The 21,723-nt window shown below is 37.4% G+C and overlaps 1 protein-coding gene and 1 long non-coding RNA gene across 5 annotated transcripts in view; one reads left to right on the forward strand and one right to left on the reverse strand.

The window, feature by feature from the left end:
* The window catches only part of Lar (tyrosine-protein phosphatase Lar), a 104,685-nt gene that overhangs the window by 71,122 nt on the left and 11,840 nt on the right, over positions 1-21,723 (reverse strand). The window contains exons 2-3 of the mRNA XM_070284274.1: positions 21,064-21,131; positions 10,584-10,851 (exon numbers count right to left, since the gene is read on the reverse strand). Coding sequence (XP_070140375.1) covers positions 10,584-10,680 — 97 coding nt within the window. The 5' untranslated portion in view covers positions 10,681-10,851; positions 21,064-21,131. The remainder of the gene's footprint in view (positions 1-10,583; positions 10,852-21,063; positions 21,132-21,723) is intronic.
* Positions 260-21,333, forward strand: LOC138928055 (uncharacterized). Of its 4 annotated transcripts, none has more exons than XR_011444544.1 (4): positions 260-434; positions 486-577; positions 17,872-17,941; positions 21,231-21,333. It is a non-coding gene; the product is annotated as an uncharacterized lncRNA (long non-coding RNA). The 4 variants fall into 4 exon arrangements; XR_011444543.1 differs by having other exon boundaries at positions 503-577; XR_011444547.1 differs by lacking the exons at positions 260-434; positions 486-577 and adding an exon at positions 12,919-13,236.

Genomic DNA, 21,723 nt, shown 5'->3' on the forward strand with positions numbered 1-21,723 from the left:
AAGACTCCTGAATGCGGCATCATTAGAGGAGCCAAAAGTTTGCGGTCTGTGGGTCCACGGACGATTCCATTGGACAATGCCATCTAATTTATGTTTGTCTTAGCAGATGCTGCCGCCGCCGCCGCCTACCCCTTCAACACCCTCATAAGGCAACAAGTACCAGAAGGCCCAGGCGAATCAGTTAAAACTTTTTTCCATTCGAGGCTTTCCATTTTTTTTTTAACTTTTTTTTTTTTTTTTTGTGTTTGTCCTGAAAAGTTTTTCCTGTCTGCGTTTAAGCGCAACCAAAGGAAAGTTTTTCGGTTCAAAAACAAATTTCTGTGCAAACTTTCCTCGGGCTTATCAATGCTTTCACATTGATCAGCAAAATTTTATTGAAAACAAGTGGACAAGAGAGTAGCAGCGCAAAGTTTCCCTGTCGGTTCTCGACTTAGGTATTTATCTCTAAATATTCACTGCATTATTTATTAATGAGGCTTAAGCAGCGTCTAACATTTCAAAGCTCGCTGGCTGGCTGCCTGCGGATAGAAGGAACCCGGAACCACAACGGGGAAAGAAGCGCAAAAAAGGCAAAAATGTGAGCACATTAAATATTAATTTCCATTTCGAAACTGATAAGAGCTAAAGTTTCTTTTGCCAAAGCCAAAAGGTCAGTTGCTGAATTTGCCCAGGGTCGAATAGAGCTTTCAATTAGCCGCAGCCGAGAAGCATTATAAATAGCGCAAAAAGGGTTCCGTTTATTTTGGGGGGAAAAGGGTTTCTAAAACCCATAAGTCAGGCGGATATTCCTCTACTATTCCAGCGCATCACAGAGTGGTTTATTTATGGCCAAGCGAAATATTTAATACTTTATTATCATATTTTTACGCTAGTTACTCTCGGAGTACAACAGCTCACACTTGCCCACAAATAGCCTGCTTTTCAGTGAAAGTCACCCCCGAAAACCGTTTGGGATTGACCCAAGCAACACTTCATTTTGGCCATTAGAGACAACAGAAAACCGTTACGGACCGAAGTTAATTTTTGGCTCGTTCTTATCCTATCAGAGCTGCGAAAAAGGAAATACAAATATCTCGAACAAAATGAAATGTCAACAGTAAATTTACCTTCGAGCTTTCCCTTTTTTTTTCCTCTGCTGTTGTTTGGCCTTTGATTATTTTCTTTTCTAATGCGGCGAAAGCTCATTTTTCTTATTTTAAACGAAAATGTTCTTAATGGGATTTACAAAACGAAATGTCTGCACAGGCTCTTTGTGTGGGTCGCCAGGGTTTTTTTTTCTTGGGCCATTGACGTGGTGTGTAAAATGGCGCATAAATATATTGAAAATGGACTCGAGAATTTATTTACATAAAAAGGATTTAACAAATAAGGGACCGACCGAGAGCGAAGAAAGGGACAATATACTTAAAGTTGTCTCGTTCCCGATGATTTGTTGTTTGGCTATTCGTTCCCTTTGTTATTTTAACCAAGTGAGTAATCCGATTCTGTGCGAAAAGTTGCCTGGTTACCGATGACGGTGAAGACTTTTTGAAAAATATGCCATTGATTTCATTTATCAGGTAAACATACCCTAAAGTAAATTGGTCAATGAATTCAAATCGAACTTATTGTTCGAAAATTCGTTGATTTCACAAGTTTGCACGTTTCACTTGGCGAAAAAGAGATAGAATTTCAATTGATAAGAAGAAATGAATAGTTTAAAACCCGTTAATACCCTTCCAGATACATTTATTTTAATGTAAACTGTGGGATATCTTTGAATAGTAGCTAATTATACTGTATTTTAGTTCTATACTAACTAAAATAGGTTAGATTTCCATTGTTCTTACTTTATAAAGCCCTTGTAACCCACCTAGCAACAAAAGGATAGCGATGCTGCTATAGCCCTTGGCAAGGGTATTAAAAGTGGCAAGTCGGAGGGATGTCGATTGGAACTAAAACGAGAAGTTTGTCGTGCTCTAAGAAGTAAATCCCTTCATCCGATTTAAGTAAATGCAAACAAAACAAGTAAATAGCAAGAAGCAACACTTTGGCTCCATTGCCTTGTTGCTTCTGCTCTCGCCGCTGCTCCACCCCTGCTTAACCATCCCTCTCGAGCCTTCCCTCTCATCTTCCTAGGCACTTGGATGGAAGCTTGTTAAAACTTTAAGTCCGTTTTACTTAACGCGGCTACATTTTAGCTGACAGTTGTAACTGTTTTCGTTACGAGCCCCTCTGCCTTGGCTTCGATTTCCCTAGTACTTCCTCTGCTTTCAGTGCACTCAGTTTTCCCCATTTTTTATGTGCCTGCCTGCAGTTTGTCTGCTACTCGCTTACCCCTCTTCTGCTGGTGTCCTTCAATCTTTAGGTTGTTAATTTTTAAAGGCGGAAAGAAGTAAATCCTCAAGCTATTTAACACATTTGCCTTAAGTTTTTTAATTTCTCCCTTCCACAACTCTTTCCCTCTCGCTTTGTCGTGTACTTTGACAACGCCGTTAATTGACTTGTGTTCAGGACTCTCTCTCCTCCCTCCTAACAATTGTTCCTGGCCTCGTTCCTTTGCCCTGACAAGCCTGTAATTAGTCAACTTGGTTTGCGCCATTTTTTCTTATTGACACTTGGCCAAAAGCAATGATGCCTTTTAAGTTCACCCCTCACTCGGCACTGCTTAGGTTTAATAATAGTGTGTGGGATTCATTGATGGAGGAACACTCTTTAAGCTGCCAGCAAAGAGGCTTTAAAGGCAACTGCATGAACTCTTTAAAAATTTTACCTGCTGGAAATAGGAACCAATTCATTCGCCTCGCCAAAAGTCCGCATATTTGCCTACCTCCGCATAATTTGAAATTAGTGCACTCAATGGCTATGATTTCACTACTTTTCCTACATTTTTGGCCAGCATATTTACACAGACCGGCGGCGGCGGCGGCAGGGCGGAGGACTAAATGTTGGGCCTACCTAACCACCAGCTGCTTCAGCTAAAAATGCAAAAGTGCTTACGCCGGCCAGCCACCAATTTTGGGTGAAGGCCTGCCTGAGCCTGAGCCGGATTCAGAGCTCGTGTGGCGGCACATAAAAGCGAGCATCAATTTCTGCTTCTGCAGGCAAATGCCAACAAAACCAGAATGACTGTAGAGATGGGGATCGGGTTCGAGAGAGATCTGGCTCGTGGCAGGGTGAGTTTTAGATGTGCAGCAGTAAAATGCAACGATGAGCGCATTTTGGCCAGGAGTTTAAAGTTTCGTCGCATAAGTTAAGGCGTTGGCGGTTGGCTGGTCCTGGTGCTGGAATGGTTCTAATGCTTTGCCATTTCGCTGGCTGCCTTTTCCCTTAGCTTTTCCTTTGCCCATGTCCTCCTCTATCGCTTGGCCACCAGCGCACGGTGGTGGTGTCTGCCTATTTTTCTGCTTCGGCCATGTCGCCTGCCCCTGAAATGGCAAGGGCGTAAAATTGCCGTAACATGACAGCGAACAACTTGGGCAAAAGGTAACTCAAAACGCGCTGCAAACACGCACCACACTTACACCGCACCCAGCGAAAAAGCTCCACTGCTGCTATGCCATTTGGCCAAAGTACTCTCCTCCCCTGGCGCTTGTTAGTGTTGAGTTAGAAGAACATACACTCCCGCACATTTACATTTACTTATATATACATACGGAGAAGGACAGCTCCACTTTCTCCATCCACCCACCTTTATCAGTTTTTTTAGTGTGTGGAAAAACCTTGGAAGCAAGGAAGACGAACAAATTTAACACCCTTAAAGATTATTTAAAGAATTCATAAAAATGTTTTCAACATTTTCTGAATAAATTTCTTTTATTGTTGATTGAAAATCTTTTGAAATTTAATTATACATCAGTAAATATTTTTTATAATTACATTTTCTGTCTAAAATTCAATAAATTTCTAATTGCTAACCGACATAGTATTAAATACTCGTTTACACCAACCTCTGGGGAACTTTCAACTTTAAAATATATTTTGTTTTTCCAAAAATATATATATTCTTCCCTCTAGTTGACGTTCTTTTTCCCCCTCTTCTTGTCTATTTTATTTATGCATTTTGCTCTCGGCGTCTGCTGTTGGCTTTTAATAGTTGTGAATATGTGGCGCGTGCGTGGGTCTAGCCTTTTCTCTCGTGTTTACCACATTGAAAAGTTTTCTTTGCAAAGTGCTTGGTACATACTGGCGCGCAAATATGCCAAAAAAAAAATATATGCTACACAAAAATCGCTCAAGTGCAAAGTTTTAACAATTGAAAAGTTGGCATGGCTTGCAAAGTGCGAAAAAAATATATATATTTTAAAAAGAATTCTGAAACAGGCTTTTGCAACAAAGTAGTTAATTTAAAGTGTTTGTGAGAGATTAAAAAAAAATATTTAAGAAAATCAACGTTTTTATACCCTTGCAGGGTATTATAATTTCAGTCAGAAGTTTGCAACGCAGTGAAGGAGACGTTTCCGACCCTATAAAGTATATATATTCTTGATCAGCATCAACAGCCGAGTCGATCTAGCCATGTCCGTCTGTCCGTCTGTCCGTCTGTCCGTCTGTCCGTCTGTCCGTCTGTCCACCTGTCCGTTTCTACGCAAACTAGTCCCTCAGTTTTAAAGCTATCTGAATGAAACTTTGCACATAGTCTTCTATATACTCTCACTGCTATATATGTCGGAACGGGCCGGATCGGACGACTATATCATATAGCTGCCATACAAATGATCGATAAATTTTTAGAAAAAAAATTATAACTTGGATGTTTTTTAACATTTTTGCACCATTTTTTAGATATGGCCATTTTATTTTATTTCTGAATTTTGGTAAAAATTTCACGAAAATCGGACGACTATATCTTATAGCTGCCATAGGAACGATCGGGAAATTAATAGGAAAAAAAATGATAACTTCGTTGTTTTTCAACGTATTTTCATCTACTTTGAGATATAAGCTTATTTAATTATTTTAGAATTTTGGTATAAATTTCATAAAAATCGGACAACTATATCATATAGCTGCCATAGAAACGATCGATAGATGTAGAGAAAATGTAAGGCTGGGAATGTAAAACTGTAACTGTCAAACTGTAAACATAATAAGTATAGGTAAAATGTAATGAAATGATATCTGCAAGGGTATACAAACTTCGGCGTGCCGAAGTTAGCTTCCTTTCTTGTTTAAATTTTTAATTATTTATTTATTTCGCCAACAGAGAGACTCCTTAACTGGCTACTTGAAAACTTAATTAGAATTTAGAAAAATTATTTTCTGACACGAAAGAAAGAAGACCCAAATTTTTAAGTACACTTTAAATTTGATGCAAACCCTGTAAAGTCTTAAGGTTTAACTTTTCCTAAAGACCACATAAAAAAACGCATAAAGGAAAGCGAAAAAGAACAAAAAAAATGCCACTAAAAACAAACTGTTCTATCTTTTTTATGCGCTCTGCAAGTGGCCAAGGAAGAGGTAAGTCCTTTCCATAGTCATGCTTTTTTTGCTTTCATTCTCTCATTCGTGTCTTTGGAGCCACCTTGCCAGAGCAATGAGGTGTGAAGATGAACTGTCGCAATTGTCCTACGGCTTTGTTGCTGGTGCTCCTGGATGCATATACACATGCCAACGAGCAGGGGCTTAGTCAAAGGGGTGCTGTCAGAGGTGCCACAGATATCTATAAGGATTTAAAAATAATCGAAAAGGGGTCTGAACAGCAATAAGTTTTCAATAAAACTAAAACCTCAAAGAACTTCTTTTCAACTGATTTGCGGTTTTAAAAGATTTCAAACAGAACACATATTCTTGGTAAATATTCAGTACTGATATAGCTTTAGGTATAATTCAATCAGATCAATATAACACCGATTACTAAATACCACACAAGCCATAAACTGCATTCCGAACTACGCTCCTGTCACCCAGGTTGATCCACGGACAGTGGAGGACACCTTGCCTCGGTTGTGTATTTTTGTAGAGTTGCCTCTCCAGTGCTTTTTGTGTGTGTGTGCCTGTGTGTGTGCGCAAAACAAATATCGCACTAAGGCGAAACCAAATCAAATGTAAAACCCGGCAAATGCGAGTGGTAGTCAGTGCCTTTGTGGTCTCTCAGGCTGCTCCATCCCGCCCATCCTGCGGACAGGACAGGACACACGCCCCGGCATACCTGACTTGGCTACACCTTTTGTAGAAATCCAACAATGTCAACTATGCCACACAAAAGCGACATTGCTGTTGCTTTTGTCTGACTGAACGACAGAAAGGTAAAGAAAGCTGGCAGAAAGAGGGTGAAAGTGTGGCACGGTACATGCTAGTGGCTGTTGCTGCCCTGTTGCTGCCCTTGCCATACGAAAATAGCTCACTTTTCCCCCCCAACATTGTCGACGACGCTCGCCCACTTTCTCTCTTTTTAGTGTAATTTGTTTTGGTCCTTTATGCTCACAATTTGCATTGGACGCTTGCCTCAATGCTTATTTTTCCTGTTTTTTTTTTTCCACCTTAAAGTCAGGCAAAAATAATGACATTAAAATGCTCATTATATTAAAACAAACAAAACTAAAGAATAGGGGGAAAAATAAAACGATATGCTGGATTTTCCAGCGCGTGCCTATTTAACCCCTTGGCGTGTGCTCCATAAAAACGCCAAGCCAAAACCAAACCCCAAAATGAAACGAATAACATGCAAATCAGCCAACAAACACACAAAAACAGCAACAAGAACAACGGGGTTACAGCCATAACTACAACTACTTCAGTTTTATGAGCTCCAAATCCCCACCCAAAGGCGATGCCCTCCTCCACCGCAGTATTGACAATTATTAGACCGACCACGCCACGCCCCTTGTCGTGCTCATAAATTTTGTAATTATTCCCCTGCGTGCAGAAAAAGTCCAAAAAAGAACAACACAAATTTGAGCCAAACACACGCATGTCTGGGCCAAGTATGGCGTAGCTCAGAGATGAGTTAAGATTGAAACTGGAACGATTGTTAACCGAAAAATCTATAAATGTAAAATATATGTGTTTATATTAAAGAGCAATGAGTCTAGGACACTTTCGATCAAGTTTTCAATATGTTTTAAGGTCTTAAAATAACAATGAAAATCCAATTGTGTTAGGCGAAACACAATAATTCTGCACAGGCAACCAAGATAAAAATGACAATTTTTAAACATTTTTTTATTTTTTTGTATATAATTTAACTTAAAAGGCTGCAAGCCACTGGGTGCCGCAGTACAGCCATAAACATTAATTAAAAGTTTTGACCCTTTTGCCGTTGCTCATGGGCCCATCAGCTGCAATATTCATGCACAGCCAGCACAACAACTACAATAAAATGCACTCAAATTGTTGCTGGGGGAAAAGCTGAAGGAAAACGGGGGAAAAGCGAAATAGGAAGAGCGAAAAAAAGGTCTCGGTGGCCTTATTTGCACGTAGACCCAACCAAAATTACGAGTTAAGGAACTTTCTGCCCATGGCAAACACTCATACACACTAACTGGCTGACACACGGTCTTCAATCTCCACGCGGTCCACGCCACACTCATGAATCATTTAGCACACACGCTTTGCCGGCAAACATTTTTATTCTCTTCTCTGTTTTTCAATTTAAGTGAGAAGAGTTTGAGAGAGATTTAAAGTTATTCGTCCCGCTGGCTTTTTTTTCAAACCAGTCCAAATATGGCTAGAATACAAGTATTCAGGACTCCTCCAGCAAGCCCTTGAATCTTTTAACAATAAAAATATACAACTGACAAATTTACCAAACACACAAACTCACCCCAGCTGAGTGCAAAATCAGCCAAGCATTAAATTAACATTTTTCTCTAATTAAACTGGCCAGCCACATTGGTGGTCAAATAGACACAAAAGTCTATGTAAAGATTTCCATAGTACTTCGTGGAGGCGTTTAAAAAAAAGCTTTTAATGAGAAGAACAAAGAAAGTGGCTTTACAAAAACAATTTAAAAAATAAATTAAATAATAAAACTTTTGCTTGTAAGAACAACGATTAATTGTAAATGACTTATTCTTCACTAGAGAATAGAAAGTTTTGCCTACGAATTACCTATCTCTTTGGGCTTGCTGTAAGCAGCTACCTTTCTCAATATTTGTTAATTGTAATTTACACACAAATTAATTTAAATAGCCCCAAATTAGCTAGAAAAAGCATTTTTATATGTATAAATTAAGGTAATTTTCAATTGTCATTGCTGGTCTAAAAACAAATTTTAATTTATCTCAGCGCGTCTGTCTCTTCTCCCATTAATGTGTTGACATTATCGGGCGCGCTTTCTGCCTGCCGTTAAGGAAAGAAAAGAAGAAGGACATCCCAACCACGCAGCCTTGTTGTAATGAAAAGTAATAATATTAAATTAACAGAACTCTCATGAATTGTTGCCGCTTGGACAGAGGCAACCTCTGGGAAATGTGAAATGGTCCGAACCATTTTTGGGAATACCCCTCGAGTCTCGGAGTCCACACTATTTTGTGCTAGGCCGCCGCCACAAACGTCTTATTTATGGTTTCGTTTCTCGTAAAAATTTGTTATTTAGATTTATGGCGCTTTGCTCTTTGTTGTTGCCAACATTTATTTATCTTTATTTCATTCCTTCTTTTCTTCTGTCGTTCCTTCTGCAACCCACTAAGTGGCACACAAAAAATAAAGGCAGAAGGAGGTTCTCCACTCATTTGGGCACTGAAATTTTAGAGCCACTTTAGCTGGTCACTTGTCCTGCACAGACAAACCAAAAAAAAAAAAATGTGATAAATGTCAGCACATTATTATTGTTGAGCAACTCAGATATATGCGTATCATGAGCTCTCTTCTATATAGGATGTTTGCTAATGTGATATGCGGCATTAACAAAGTGCAAGCCCATTTGCTATGGCCAAGCAAAATGGCTTCTTTCTAACAGGAATACAAACCAAACTAATGTGTCTGCTTTCATGAATATTTTAAATTCCAAGGGAAAGCAAATCGTTGAAGAGAGTTCGGATATAAATGATATATCCACCAAGTTACCTAACCGATTTCTCTCACGTCTCCCGTTTAATTACCTTTCGCTAGGCGAACTCCATCAAGCCGAAAGTTATCAATTTCGGATTACTTTCCCCCCACAAAAACAAACGGTAGAACGAAACCGACGACTTTACCCATATTTCATCCATACACTTCTCTGGCGCGGTAAAAGTTGATGCTTTAGCAGACGGAAAAACTTTTGCTATATGTTAATTATGGCTCGGCACTTATTTGCGGCTTAGTATAGCATATGTATGCATTGGAGCCGTTTGCTCCTAGTTTAGGTAGCGATTTTCTACGGTTGGACTGACATTTGCTATTCCTATTCCCATCATTTTTGTTTTTTTCCTATTTTTTTTGTGCCCGCGTTCTGTCTAAACGAAAACTTTTCAAATTATCGTAGCATCAACTTTTTTCTTCCTGTTCCTTTTTGGACGCTAAAGAGTGGAATGAAAGGGAATCCACGAGATTGGAGCATTGGAGACTGGAGTTGCGGCAAATTAATTAAAACTTGTTGCAAAAACCAAAAGTGAAATGAGTTCCCTTTGCGTGAAATATTTGGAATTTTGGCCAGAGTCGATCTAAGCCAAGTAGGAGTCGTCGACTGCAGTTGAGTTAAGTCGACCGACAATTGTCGAGCGGGGCTTTTGTGTCATAATTTTCCGGAAACGACAAATTAGCCGGCCGAAAAATGGGCGGACGGGCGGATAGGCGGACAAGCGGACGGGAAGCGGAAACCAGAGGCCAAAGTGGGCAAGATGGGAGCCCAAAAACCATTTACATGGCAAACAGCAAACAGTTTTGCATATGTTTTTAGATACTTTCCCCTGCAATGCTGCTGTCCAACAGTTTGTCGGTCTGTCAACGCCCGAAGAGCTTCGGCAAAAACAAAAAAAAAAAAAAAAAAAAGAAGAGAACAAAAACAAAAAAAAAGCCGCAACCCGCAACGAGTTGTACAAACATTTCACGCGGCAAAGTGCCGCATAAATTTCAATTTAATGCCACATACACAAAAAGAGGTGCGACAAACTGCAAACTGAAGGCTAACCAGGCAACAGCAGCGCCAGTGCCCGACAACAAATAAAAAGCCAACAAAAACAGCAGAATACATCCAGGATGTGCAATGTTAGTGCTGCCTGTTTTTCTGGCCCTGTTCCCTACAGCTTGTTTATCACAACACACAGCCCTTGCCCATCCATCCCCTCGTAGCGAAATGGAGCGTCTATAAAAGGTGAGTTCCATAGGGCGTGGGTAGTACTTCCAGAAGTCAGTAGGTAGGCAGGAGGCACTCTAGACACTTTCACAGAAGGCCTTGTCGCAAAATATGAGCCACATTTTAAATGTCAGCACTTTTATTGTTATTTGTTTTACCTTTTGGTTAAGTGACAAAGACAACTCATGTGGGTGTGATATGAAAGGCAGTGCTTGAAATAGAATTCTATAATTATAAATCCAGAAGATGCTCTAAAAATGGAGTTATTTAATACTTAATAATTCAATTATGATTAATATGATCTTAAATTAAACTTAATTATCTTATAATCTATAATTTATTAATGCTGTAATGCTTGTTTTTTCTATAGTTATGGTGTACTCACGGACTGCATCGACGAGTTCGGGGGTCCAGGTGAGCAGGAACAACGCTAAGAGGCTGATTGCTGCAATAAGACTGGATGCTGCCATCTGCAGACCCATTATTTTGGTATGTGTTTGCTAGAGTTTGGGGTAAGGTTGGCGAGTGATCGACAACAACAGCACTGGTTATTGACTTGCAATGCCTTTATTTACATAGATTCCGTCGCAGCCAGACTTACTCTTTTGCTGGGAACTCACTCACTCACTCGCCTGATCGCACTCTAGCTTTCGCTGAAGGTGCAAGGAGTGGCAAGTCGATGGAATAGGTCAACGTATATTTGTTGCAAGTGAGGGTTTTTGAAGAAGGTTGGTTTGTGTGCAGAGGTGTGGGGGTGTTGTGTGTGTTGTGTGATTAGGGAAAGTTTAGTTTGTAATTGTTGGTTTTACGTTGTTTTTTATATCGATAGTATAATTAATTCAAGGTCGTTGCATAACGTTTCAATCGTTAGTTAAATACATTTTCGCAAGCCGAAAATCATCGGATATTACAAGATGTGTTAGTAAATGCGATGTCATCATCATTATTGGCATGATAGCAACATGTCGCATTTGTTGTAAATATTTCGAGTCGTTGTTGTCACGTCACGTTGAGTAAAAGGTGTTGTTGTAAGTGTTGATCACACATATTGATTGTTGTCGACATATCGGGTTTCGATCGGCCAGTTTATTGCAGTGGTTTTCGTTGAAATAATGATGATAATGTTGATGTTGTCGCCGTCATATTGAGAACCATGTGGAGGGAAGCTGTTGTTACTTATCTGATCAAATACTTGTACCTGGCTTAGCCTGAACTTAATACTTAAAGAACCCTTATATTTATTTCTAAATTATAATCTGAGATATGCAGTTTTTTGTATTGTTTTATGGAATTATTTTATTTTGGTTTTGTTTTATTGATTTATCTATTTTTGTTGTGATTTAATCAAGTTTTCCGGATAGTTTCTGAAAAGAGCAACACACAAAAGGGAAGAGAGAGAACAATGGTTAAAGGATAAAAGTCAGTTGGCCAGGCTTAAAGCGTCAGAGACCTTTGTGTGTGGTTTTGTGGCCAAGAGAATATGTGTGTGTTTCACTAAGTAAACAGTTAACAATAAACTCATTTCTTGAAGCAAATAATACAAAAACGAAACTGGAATTTAGGTATTTAGAAACCAAAAGCATACATTCTTTTTTCTTTCAAAACAAAATGTAGATAATAATTTAAAGTAAATTTTCTAGGACGGCTTTAACCTTTTGCATTTAAAATATCAATTACCACGTTCTTAAGAGAGTAAAGCTTAAGGGCTTTGTACTTTTTTTACTCTATTCTGACGAACAGTCGAAAAGTCAAACCAAACGTAAAAACCAAAGCCAATCGCCACACTAGTTAGACCTCAACCAGGACATGAGTAAAGCTACTTTTGATTTCAGCCAGTAGCTTTTTCCCTTTTGCATTTACTTTGTTTACACAAAGTTATAGGCCCACTTAGCAGTTTTATAAAAATAAAAGAACGACGCTGCAGGTAGGCCGACATCCACAATCTCCTGCTCTATACGTACTGCTATATAAGCACTGTAAAAATCAATTAAACTTTTCAAGTGAAGTTATAATGGTTGGCAACCCCTCCTTTTTCTCACCAGCATTTTCTGGATGTTTTATTTCTGTTTTTTGCGGGCTCTTTTTCTGATATCGCCTCCCCACATTGTTGTTTTTGTTGCCTTTGGATCGCAGTCAGTTTTCTTATTGTTTCCATAGCCTTGCACTATTGTTGTTGTTGTTGCAGTTGTCAAAAGTTTTAAAATAATTGGATTTTTTTGGTGTGTGCTCGCTGTAAGCACCAGCACGAACACTGGAATGTTGACGACTGCAGAGGGACCAGCGGCAGAGGTCCTGGAAGCCACTCTAGGTACTCCGCCCCCAACTCATTCTATATAAATTAAAATTTCTTTGTTGCAAACCCTCGTGCACAGACACACACACACACACACACACAGTCGCAGGAGCACTCACACAAGCGCCAGTACTTAATGCAGGATTGCTGCAGTCATCGTCAGCGCCATCATCGTGAGTATTACCCGATTTCCAGCTGAAGTTTTCAACACCAAAGTGTAAACGTCAACAACAACAACGGCAAGAGCCAGTCCGGAGCAACTGGCGGCCAACTGTGTGGGTGTGGCCGATCAGCCGCCCATATTGTCAGCTATATATATAAGCATGCCATGGCGAAAGCGCCTGTTAAAACAATATTTGAATAGGCGTTCAGTCGAGGGGGGCGGTAGAAGTAACTACTTATGTCAAGGGGGGCTACATTTATTTTTGGCTTTACGATGGTCTATAAGAGCGACTTCGATGGAAGACAATGAATTTATAATATTATGGATATACATATTTATCAGAATTAAGAATCTGGCATATAAATCTTCGTGTAAAAGAAAGCCTATAAAAAATCCATTTGAAATGGGAATGTTAGAGAGCACTTTTAATCCCAGTAATAACATTAATTTCACAATTTACTAAAACATGTTAGAAAGTTAAGAATGCTCTACTGCGAAATACCTGATACCCAAGTTCCTGGAACCTTAAAAACCATCATTGTTTAAGGAATATTTGGTCTGTGAGCAACTCCCCTTATGATGGTAAGCATGAAATACCTCTTTTTTAGGTTGACATTATGCTATAATAACCGTGTTCTCTATAAGTTATAAGACCTATCTTTATTTTGGGTATCTACATCTTAATCCTTTTTCCGGCACTTTACCATATTATTTCCAATTAGGTGTACAATATGTTTTCGAATTAGAAAGACAACGAAATCGATATAATTTCAATTAGGAAAATGAATATCCCTACTAGCCTATGGTTCCAAAAATAACTTTTGATGACTCGTTAAGTTTCTGGCTGATTATGTAGTTATGCATATTACTTGTAATTGACAAGGATAAACCATTTCATATTATTAAACTTCCAAATAAATTCACAAATTGTAGCTTTCTTTTAGGTTAAATTCAACTTTTAAATTTCCAAGCAATTATGTTGGTTGCAGAGATTCTTTAAAGGGTCAAAAAATAACGCCAATCATAAATAAATATGCAAAATATTTAACAAAAATGGAATATGGAATGGCATTCACTTTGAATTTCATTAATTGAGAATCAAATGTCATCAATTGTATTAATTTACTTTAGTTGTGATTATTTTTTTTTAACTTTGTTTAAATTTTATTTATCATTAACAGTTTCATTTTATATAAATTATATAAACTAAGCTTTAAAAATATGGTTTCTTCACATAACATCTTAATCTGTCATCGTTTTTTTTACTGCTATATGAAAAAATCGATAGCACTTGCTTAACATGCTACCAAATGATTTTTTATATTTTTTATTCCATGCCAAGGAAGTCTTATTACTCTCTAAGAACATAACTATGTCACTCTGCAGACCTCACTGACCACTGGCGCCGGCCTTTCTCTGTTGAAAATCACATCCCAGCTGCTCCTAAAACGATTTTAGGTCGCTTCAATCACAACCACACACACACGGAACCGAGGAACATCCGAAACCCAAAAGAACCATCAACAACAACAGTCATTTTGGCGCGTTGCGTTAGTTTCGCACCAAATTTCAAATACCCCTCTAGGCCCTCGGCCGAAAAACGAACTGCGAAAAATTGCCAACGGTTACGCTTTAAGACAAATCCAAGTCGGTCCCAAGAAAAAAAAAAAAAAGGAAAAATGGGAGCTGCTCGTAAAACTGCAAATGAAAATAGATAAAAAGCATCTCTCGTCCTTGCCTGGCAACTTTATTTTGTAAATCAATTGAATTTTCAATTGTGTGCGAGCAAACTAAACCAAACCACGACCGAACAGCCAGCGGACAACAAAAAAGGTAAACATAAAAAGGGCAAATAAAGGAAACGACACTATTACCGAAAAAAGGACGAGAGGAGTCGTCAGCAGCCAACTAGCCCAACAAGATTTCATTCGTTTGGCAATCTTTTCAATCTCGATCTCAAGAGCCAGTAGATTGGCGTTTCTTATTAGCCGGACAAACAATGGACTGTCGTTATTCATAAGAGCGAAAAATAAAAAATTTGCTGAAATGATGTCATCGATTTTCCAGGTCACACACATCCAAAGTCTCTGAGCACTTGATGCCAGAAAGTGTTTACCATTTTGTATGCCAGCTAGCGGCATTTGGCCGACTTCTTGTTAATTATGTATCAGGTGAAATTCTGGCTCAACTTATGGGAAGTAATTTAAAATTAACTAAAAATTCCGAACCGAACGAACCGTTTACCGGCTTGCCGTAACAACACGCTCACACAAACAAGAACACAAACGGGGGGAACCGAGGCAAGCCGAAGACGAGGACGAATTGGTTTAGTTAACTTGGCGAATTACGACTAAAATCACTTTGCCAAGATTTCCATTCAATTGCATTTTATATTCCGATACGATTGGGGTTCTGTTCAATAACTTTTTTTATACTTTTAACTTGCAATATCTTTTGTGTGGTTTTTAACAAAATTTTTGCTTTATTTTTATTTTCACGTTGGCTGTTAATTATCGCACACGGGTTAGGGGACGCGCGCTCTGTTTCTTACACGTTCGTTACATCCTGCCAAATCCCGAAATTGTACTAAATACGTACAAAACTTTTACGATTGGCTAAGGCTAGGAGCAGCAGTGCTCGTGTTTTTCATCGAGTCAAGTGTGTGCGTTTGTGTGTCGCTATTTGTCCCGAAGTGTCCTTACCGAACGGCCCGAAGTCGTGTGTGGTGGGTTTTTCCGGTGAGCGGAAAATCCGAAGCTGTGAGAGGAGCAAGCAGTAAAATTGTCGTAGCCACCCTCTCGGAATTGAGTTTTAGACGAAGTAGCAAAATAATCAGAGGTTTACTCTCTTAGCAAGGCAATCTGAGTGGAGTGGCTTTTATAAAACTCATGAAGCTCTGCGCGAATAATCTGCTCAAATACTCAGCTGAAAGACTCAACTGAAAGACTCAGTTCAAATACTCAGCTAAAAAACTCACCTCATATACTCAGTTTAAACACTCAGCTGTTAAAATCAGCTCACAAACTCATCTCAAATCTTCTGCTCAAACACTGTAAGCGAATACTTGAGGTATGTTACTGAGTTTGAGAATTTTCTTTCAGGGGTTGAGTATTGTTATTTGAACTATTTTTGCAAAGAGAATGCTCAACTGAAATGTTCAACTCAATTCCCAGATCTAAGAGCTGCCTTGAGCTGTGACTCAATTCAGAAAAACATTTGCTCAAAGAGAGCTATTCTGGAGTTTTGGGACTGAGCTTTGATACCCTCCTGTTCGTGCTCGGCTTCCGAGGGTGAAAATCGCATCGACGATTACCCGCCATTGACTTTGGCCGTCGTTCTAACGCCGTCAGTCCCATCTAGAGCGGCGAGCTGTGAGCTGAAAGCGGCTAAAAGGACACACTAGAAGGAGTAAACTACGCAGGAAACGAACCCCTACAAAAAGTGTGCGAGAAGCGAGCGAATTGTCCAGCAGATTTTGATAATTTCACAGGGCGGCTTAATTTTTGGCGCGCTGCAAGACTAAGTGAATGTGAAATGTGACAAGCCAAGTGACAGTTGAGAAAAGCTGAATCAAAAGCGAAAAAACGCAGAGCAGATGAAACCAGTTGCGGAAGCTGAATGCTGGAGGAGGCCCCAGGAGACATTTAACATAATAAAAATGAACGTGTGCGGCATTTTGGCGTTGCCCATGACCGTGCCCGTGCCAAGTTAACAGTATTTCGACGCGTGTGTACGGGTTTGTTTAACGCTAATACTGCAGGCACACACACCCAGGCCTGCGAACAAACAATATTGCCAATGTGCGCGACGAGCAGTGGCAAAAGTGTCGTAAATCGTTTAGACGGCACAACGTGGAGCTCCGAGAAAGGGAAGAGTGCCAAGCGATATGTAAACGACACAGTCGCCGTGGGAAAAACTCCATAAACACACGAGCCAAAAAAAAAAAAAAATCCAAGCAAATGGAAGAATCAACCAGAGTTGGCGAAATACCTCCAGAAAAACTGCATTTGTTGCGTATGTGAGTATCCCATAAGAAAGAAATAATTTCCTCTTTTTTTTTTCGGTTTCATTCTTATTTATTTGTATGTGAGCTTAACGTGAAACAATTTGGTAGATACCGCAGAAGTTGGAGTCGCATAATAAATTTTTTCGTGCGATTCCTTTTGTGTGTGTGCTCTGCTAATAATGCCACAAAAAGTAAGTGTCTGTAAAAATGGAACAAATAATGGTGCGACGACGGTCTGAAGTCGACCGAAATAAAATAAACAGTGATTTTATGTCATAAAATGGCACCACATTTTATGAAGTGTCTCAGAACATTTTTATCTAGATATTAGTCAGGTGTGTGTTTATTGATTACAAATTCACTTAAAAAATGCCGTGAAGAGTTAATTTCATTAATTAAAATGTATTTTCAAAAGGATGAGCAAAAAAAATAAAAATTACTACTTATAAAAAATAATAAAGATATTAGATTTAAAGAATTTAAATTTGTATCCATAAAATTTCAAGATTATTTTCTAATGACTTCCATATCAGTTTTACTTTAGAAATAGTCCACTTAATGTTTTCTTAACTTAATATTTTTTTCTTCGGAAAATTTAGGTTGAAAATATGAATTTCTGTTTTTTTTTTTTTTTTTTTTTTTTTTTTAAAGATAATAGTAGACGTGCCAAATTTAAAAATGATGTATAATATATTTGTTAGTGCCACCTATAAAGTCTCTGAGATCACCAATCTTTCTGTTTTGTGTGTTTAAGAATGTGTAAACAATAATATATAAGTTTAAAAAGTGGGGAGTAAAAAAACCTTTTTTTATAAAAAAGTTAAGATGATATTTAGTAAAACAAAAAATAAAAAAAAGTATTTATTTCTTCTTAATAAATAAATTAAAACAAATAAAAAGAAAAAATAAGCCTTTATCCCTAATTAAAAAAAAAAAAAAGCATAGACTAAAATTCAAATTCTATAAAATATCCAAAACAAAGAAATTAAACGGAAAATGAAATACTCAATTTCATTGAATATATTTTTTGCTGAAAAAGTTAAAATGTCTCCGGTGTCACTACCAATCAACATTATGCAAGTAAAATCGCCAACAAAACATGAAAAACAAGAAAATAAATTATGAAACCTATATTAGTTTATTATACATAGCGCCTTTCGTTATTTTCTGACACTTTTATTTAAAGACTTATTTGTTGTATCCATTTTCAGATGTGGTCATTAAAATCCTCAACGAATTTAAACAATTGATAAGAAAGCTGGATGCTATTTTTAATGAAAAGTAAGTATTTTTGATCAATTTATCTTAGATTATGCCAAAAACCCTATTTATAGAGCATTCAAAAATAAGAATATATATTTTACAAAAAAGAATTTTAACATATTAAACGGGCAAATAATATTACGCTTATTTTTTGCTTCCAAAAACTAAGTTTAACTTTTTTTTTCGTATATTTTAATATATGGACTACTGAGCTAAAGAAACAATATCTGCAGATTTTAGCTTTGCCAACACTTTTTGCACACCATTCCATTTTTTTGCTAAAATATTTTAGACTCCCGCACCCCAAAATCAATCTTCAACAATCTGTCACAAAGTGAATTGTAGTGTCTAGAAAAATCGTAAAAAAATTTCCAACGCAAGGAAAAGAGTAAGGGTAACCTGCGTAGTTAGTGCAACAAGCAAATGCACTCGAAACGAAATCTATAAAAATTGCCGGCAGTATGACGTGTCCACCGATAAAGTTTTCGCCAAACAAAGCTACTTATCGTCCTTTATTTTAGGGAGCAGCTAAAAGTATTCATAAAACAGAAGCTCTTTGGGGGAAAGGATGTTTTAAAGTAGGGAGGGGACAACGTGAATCAGGCACGTAGCTGTTTGCTGCTCGGTGCTGCATACTTTTACGCGTCTCTTTAGTATTCATTTGCAAAGGTAGCCCGCATATAGGACGAACGGACGTTTGGAGAGGCAAAAGGATCGTGGCTGTGAGCTCCCTGCTGCTTCTGCTCATTATGCATGCTTGTCCGCACGTACCCGCCTCACCGACACCAAACCCATTCCATCTCAAAGACGATGCCCACGCCTCCCACACTAGCACACATAGAGAAGAAGAGTTTTCTCTTCTGTTTCTGGTAACTTTTCCCAATTTCATTTTCAATTGACTGTCGACCAGAACACGCTGCCGGCTCGGCTAACCACCAGCAATTGAGCGTATGAAATGCCAGAAAGGACCTGGCCCTCACAAAAAGTTTCGTCTGCCAGGACACGGCACACCAAGGCACACTGAAAGGATATCGCAGAGATACCACAGAGAGAGGACAGCATATTCTTTTCTTCCAAAAGAATCATTTTCTTTCATTTCAATTTCGTTGTAAGTTGCCCTCTGTATTATGCTACTTATTTTATTTCAAGCGTAAGGAACACACATATGTGTGTGTGTGTGCGTGCTCGCCTTGTGCAAACCATTCTATCTATCATGCCTTATCCCCAAGAAAGGAAAGTTTCCTGCGAAATTACGCCACGCACAATTCATTTGCAAATAGGAACAGTTTAATTTGTTGCTTTTGTGTGTGTGCTGTATGGCAGGGTTATCCCTGACCAGTTTACAAAGTTTTTGAAAGCACCCGCATTCAGCACACACACGGTCACAAGCACATTTGAACCCAAAAAGGCTTCCTCATAGGTGCACTGCGTTAAACGAGCTTACCCACAAATCAAATCGGTTAGATGTGAGCTCCTTTTGACCAAACGCAGTAATTAAAGCTTGGATACGTCTCCGTGACTCAAATACTAATTGCTGAAGATAACTAAATCAGTTTAGTCGACTGTTTAATTTTTTCGTGAAAGAAAAGTAATTATCCACCGCATTTCTGTCAAAGTTGCCGCGAAGTCTAGATATTCAGGGATTTGTTTTTAAAATTGCCTTGAAAATATAGAGCGCAAATAAAAAACTAAGAAATTGAAACAATTTGCCAGTATATTCCCTTTATATATTACAAATAATTTAGATTCATGATCGTTAGAGATATACGCTTTCTGAGAGTAAAACAAACATTTTTTTAAATTACTACAAGCTAAGGATCCCTTGAGGTTATATACAACTGAAATTCGGATTTCTAAACGTGTAAATAATTACATTATAACTATTACTATAATTATTATTATAGACTCTACGATTTTAACTCCGAATTACTCAGCCGTGTTTTGCCGTTTTTTTAAGTTTTAAAAATTTAATAAAACGGCTCAAAGAATTCTTAGATACAAAAATTTAATTTTAAATTTCTCTCTCGCATGATTTGTTTTTTGGTTTTGGAAAAAGAAAATGAAAAATACAAACATACCCTAAAATTAAAAATTTTAAATTTTAAATTAAATTTTCTAAGATTTTAATAATCTTTTAAATTCGTAATAGAGATAAAAATGTATTTGTGTGATACAGAGGGAACGTCAGCAATATGTGAAGCAAATGTTTTTATTTTTTCCAAATGCTACGAATAAAATTAAAACATTCTGTTTGTAGCATCTCCCTCTATAAAATCGTTTAAATTTGTAAAATTTTTTTTAATACATATTTAATAGCTTATGACTTAAATATGTATATATAAAAGTTTCGCGTTAACCGGCCAATGGTTCTAACCAGTACAAATTAACTTAATATAAGTCAAAATAATCTTTTAAAATTTGATTAAAAAGCCAAGTGTTATTTAACGATTTAACTTTTTGTTTAGTACTATGTTCTTAGAGAGTTTTTAGAAAACTTTGGAAACCCTCTTTTTTGTATTTTCAATTTCCCCATGTTCTCTGCTCCGTTAAAAATTTTACATTTTATTTGCGTCCAGTTTTTGAGCATTCTCCGATTTTTTAAAATTTTTGAAATATTCCCAAAACATTAAAGAAAAAAATAAATAGGTAAAAATAAATGATTGTTCAAGACTACTATCCAATAGTAAAAGGGTTAGCTACAATTTTTTTAACTGGGTTGAAATTAAACCTATTAATTTGTTAAGCAACAATTGCATTTTAATATTTCTTGTACTGGTTTATATCGCATAATCAGGGAATCATTTTAATTTTATGCAAAGACATTAAATTTATTGCATAAATTATGTAATAGACCGGCAGATTATAATAATATATAAACATTAAGGACATGTATATTGATTTGCAAAATTCTGTCAAAATAGATCTATGAAACGTTAAAAATTCGAACCAAAATATATTTGGATATTATTTATTATTTATTGTTAATAAAATAGTGTTTTGTTTTTATTCAGTTATGTCATTTAAATAGTTATGATTTTTTATTGTAGTTACTGCATATCTCGTTCTTTCATAGTTTTCATACCATTATAAGAGTTCTTTAAATATTAAAACAGTTATATAATCTTGAATATTGTACTCACGTTTGGAAACATTGTCATAATTGCGATTTTTCTTGGTTCTACAGGAAGATTGTCCTTATTGACATCAGCTATAAATAAAAGATAAAAAAAGTTTACATTTAATTATGAATTAATAAGAATATTTTATTATTATATTTTAATGATTTATGTATTATTTTCTATTTCAGGTTCTTGCCAGAAGACGGTGCTCCCAATCGATACTGTGATATAAAATATATAAATAAACCAATGTTTAAAAAGAAAAGTAAATAAATATACAGCTAAAAATAATTTGTGGTTATTTTCTTAATGGGGGAAAGCTAATACTGCAGCAACCATATGCTTCCCAAATTATTGTCATTATATCTTATTATTTTGACTCGTGTCGCAGCCAATGTCAATGCCCAACAACAAAGTTGCAGGATGTAGAGTCAAGGTGCTCCAGCAATCTAAGCCAAAGGAGCCAAGAACACCGTCAGGCGGAAATGGCAAAGGACAATGGAAGGAGAAGAATGTGCCATGCTTAGCCCTCCCAAGCATGTTGGTCTCAAAAATTTATGTATTGTTTGTTTATTTGTTTATGCAGTCTCTGCTCGTTCTGAGGTCCCTCACACCATTCATCTAGTACATATATAGACATGGAGGAGAGCTTCTCCTCTTACCAGTTTCTCATGCAAATTT

This window comes from Drosophila kikkawai, chromosome 2L, assembly GCF_030179895.1.
Source record: "Drosophila kikkawai strain 14028-0561.14 chromosome 2L, DkikHiC1v2, whole genome shotgun sequence".
Lineage (NCBI taxonomy): Eukaryota > Metazoa > Arthropoda > Insecta > Diptera > Drosophilidae > Drosophila > Drosophila kikkawai.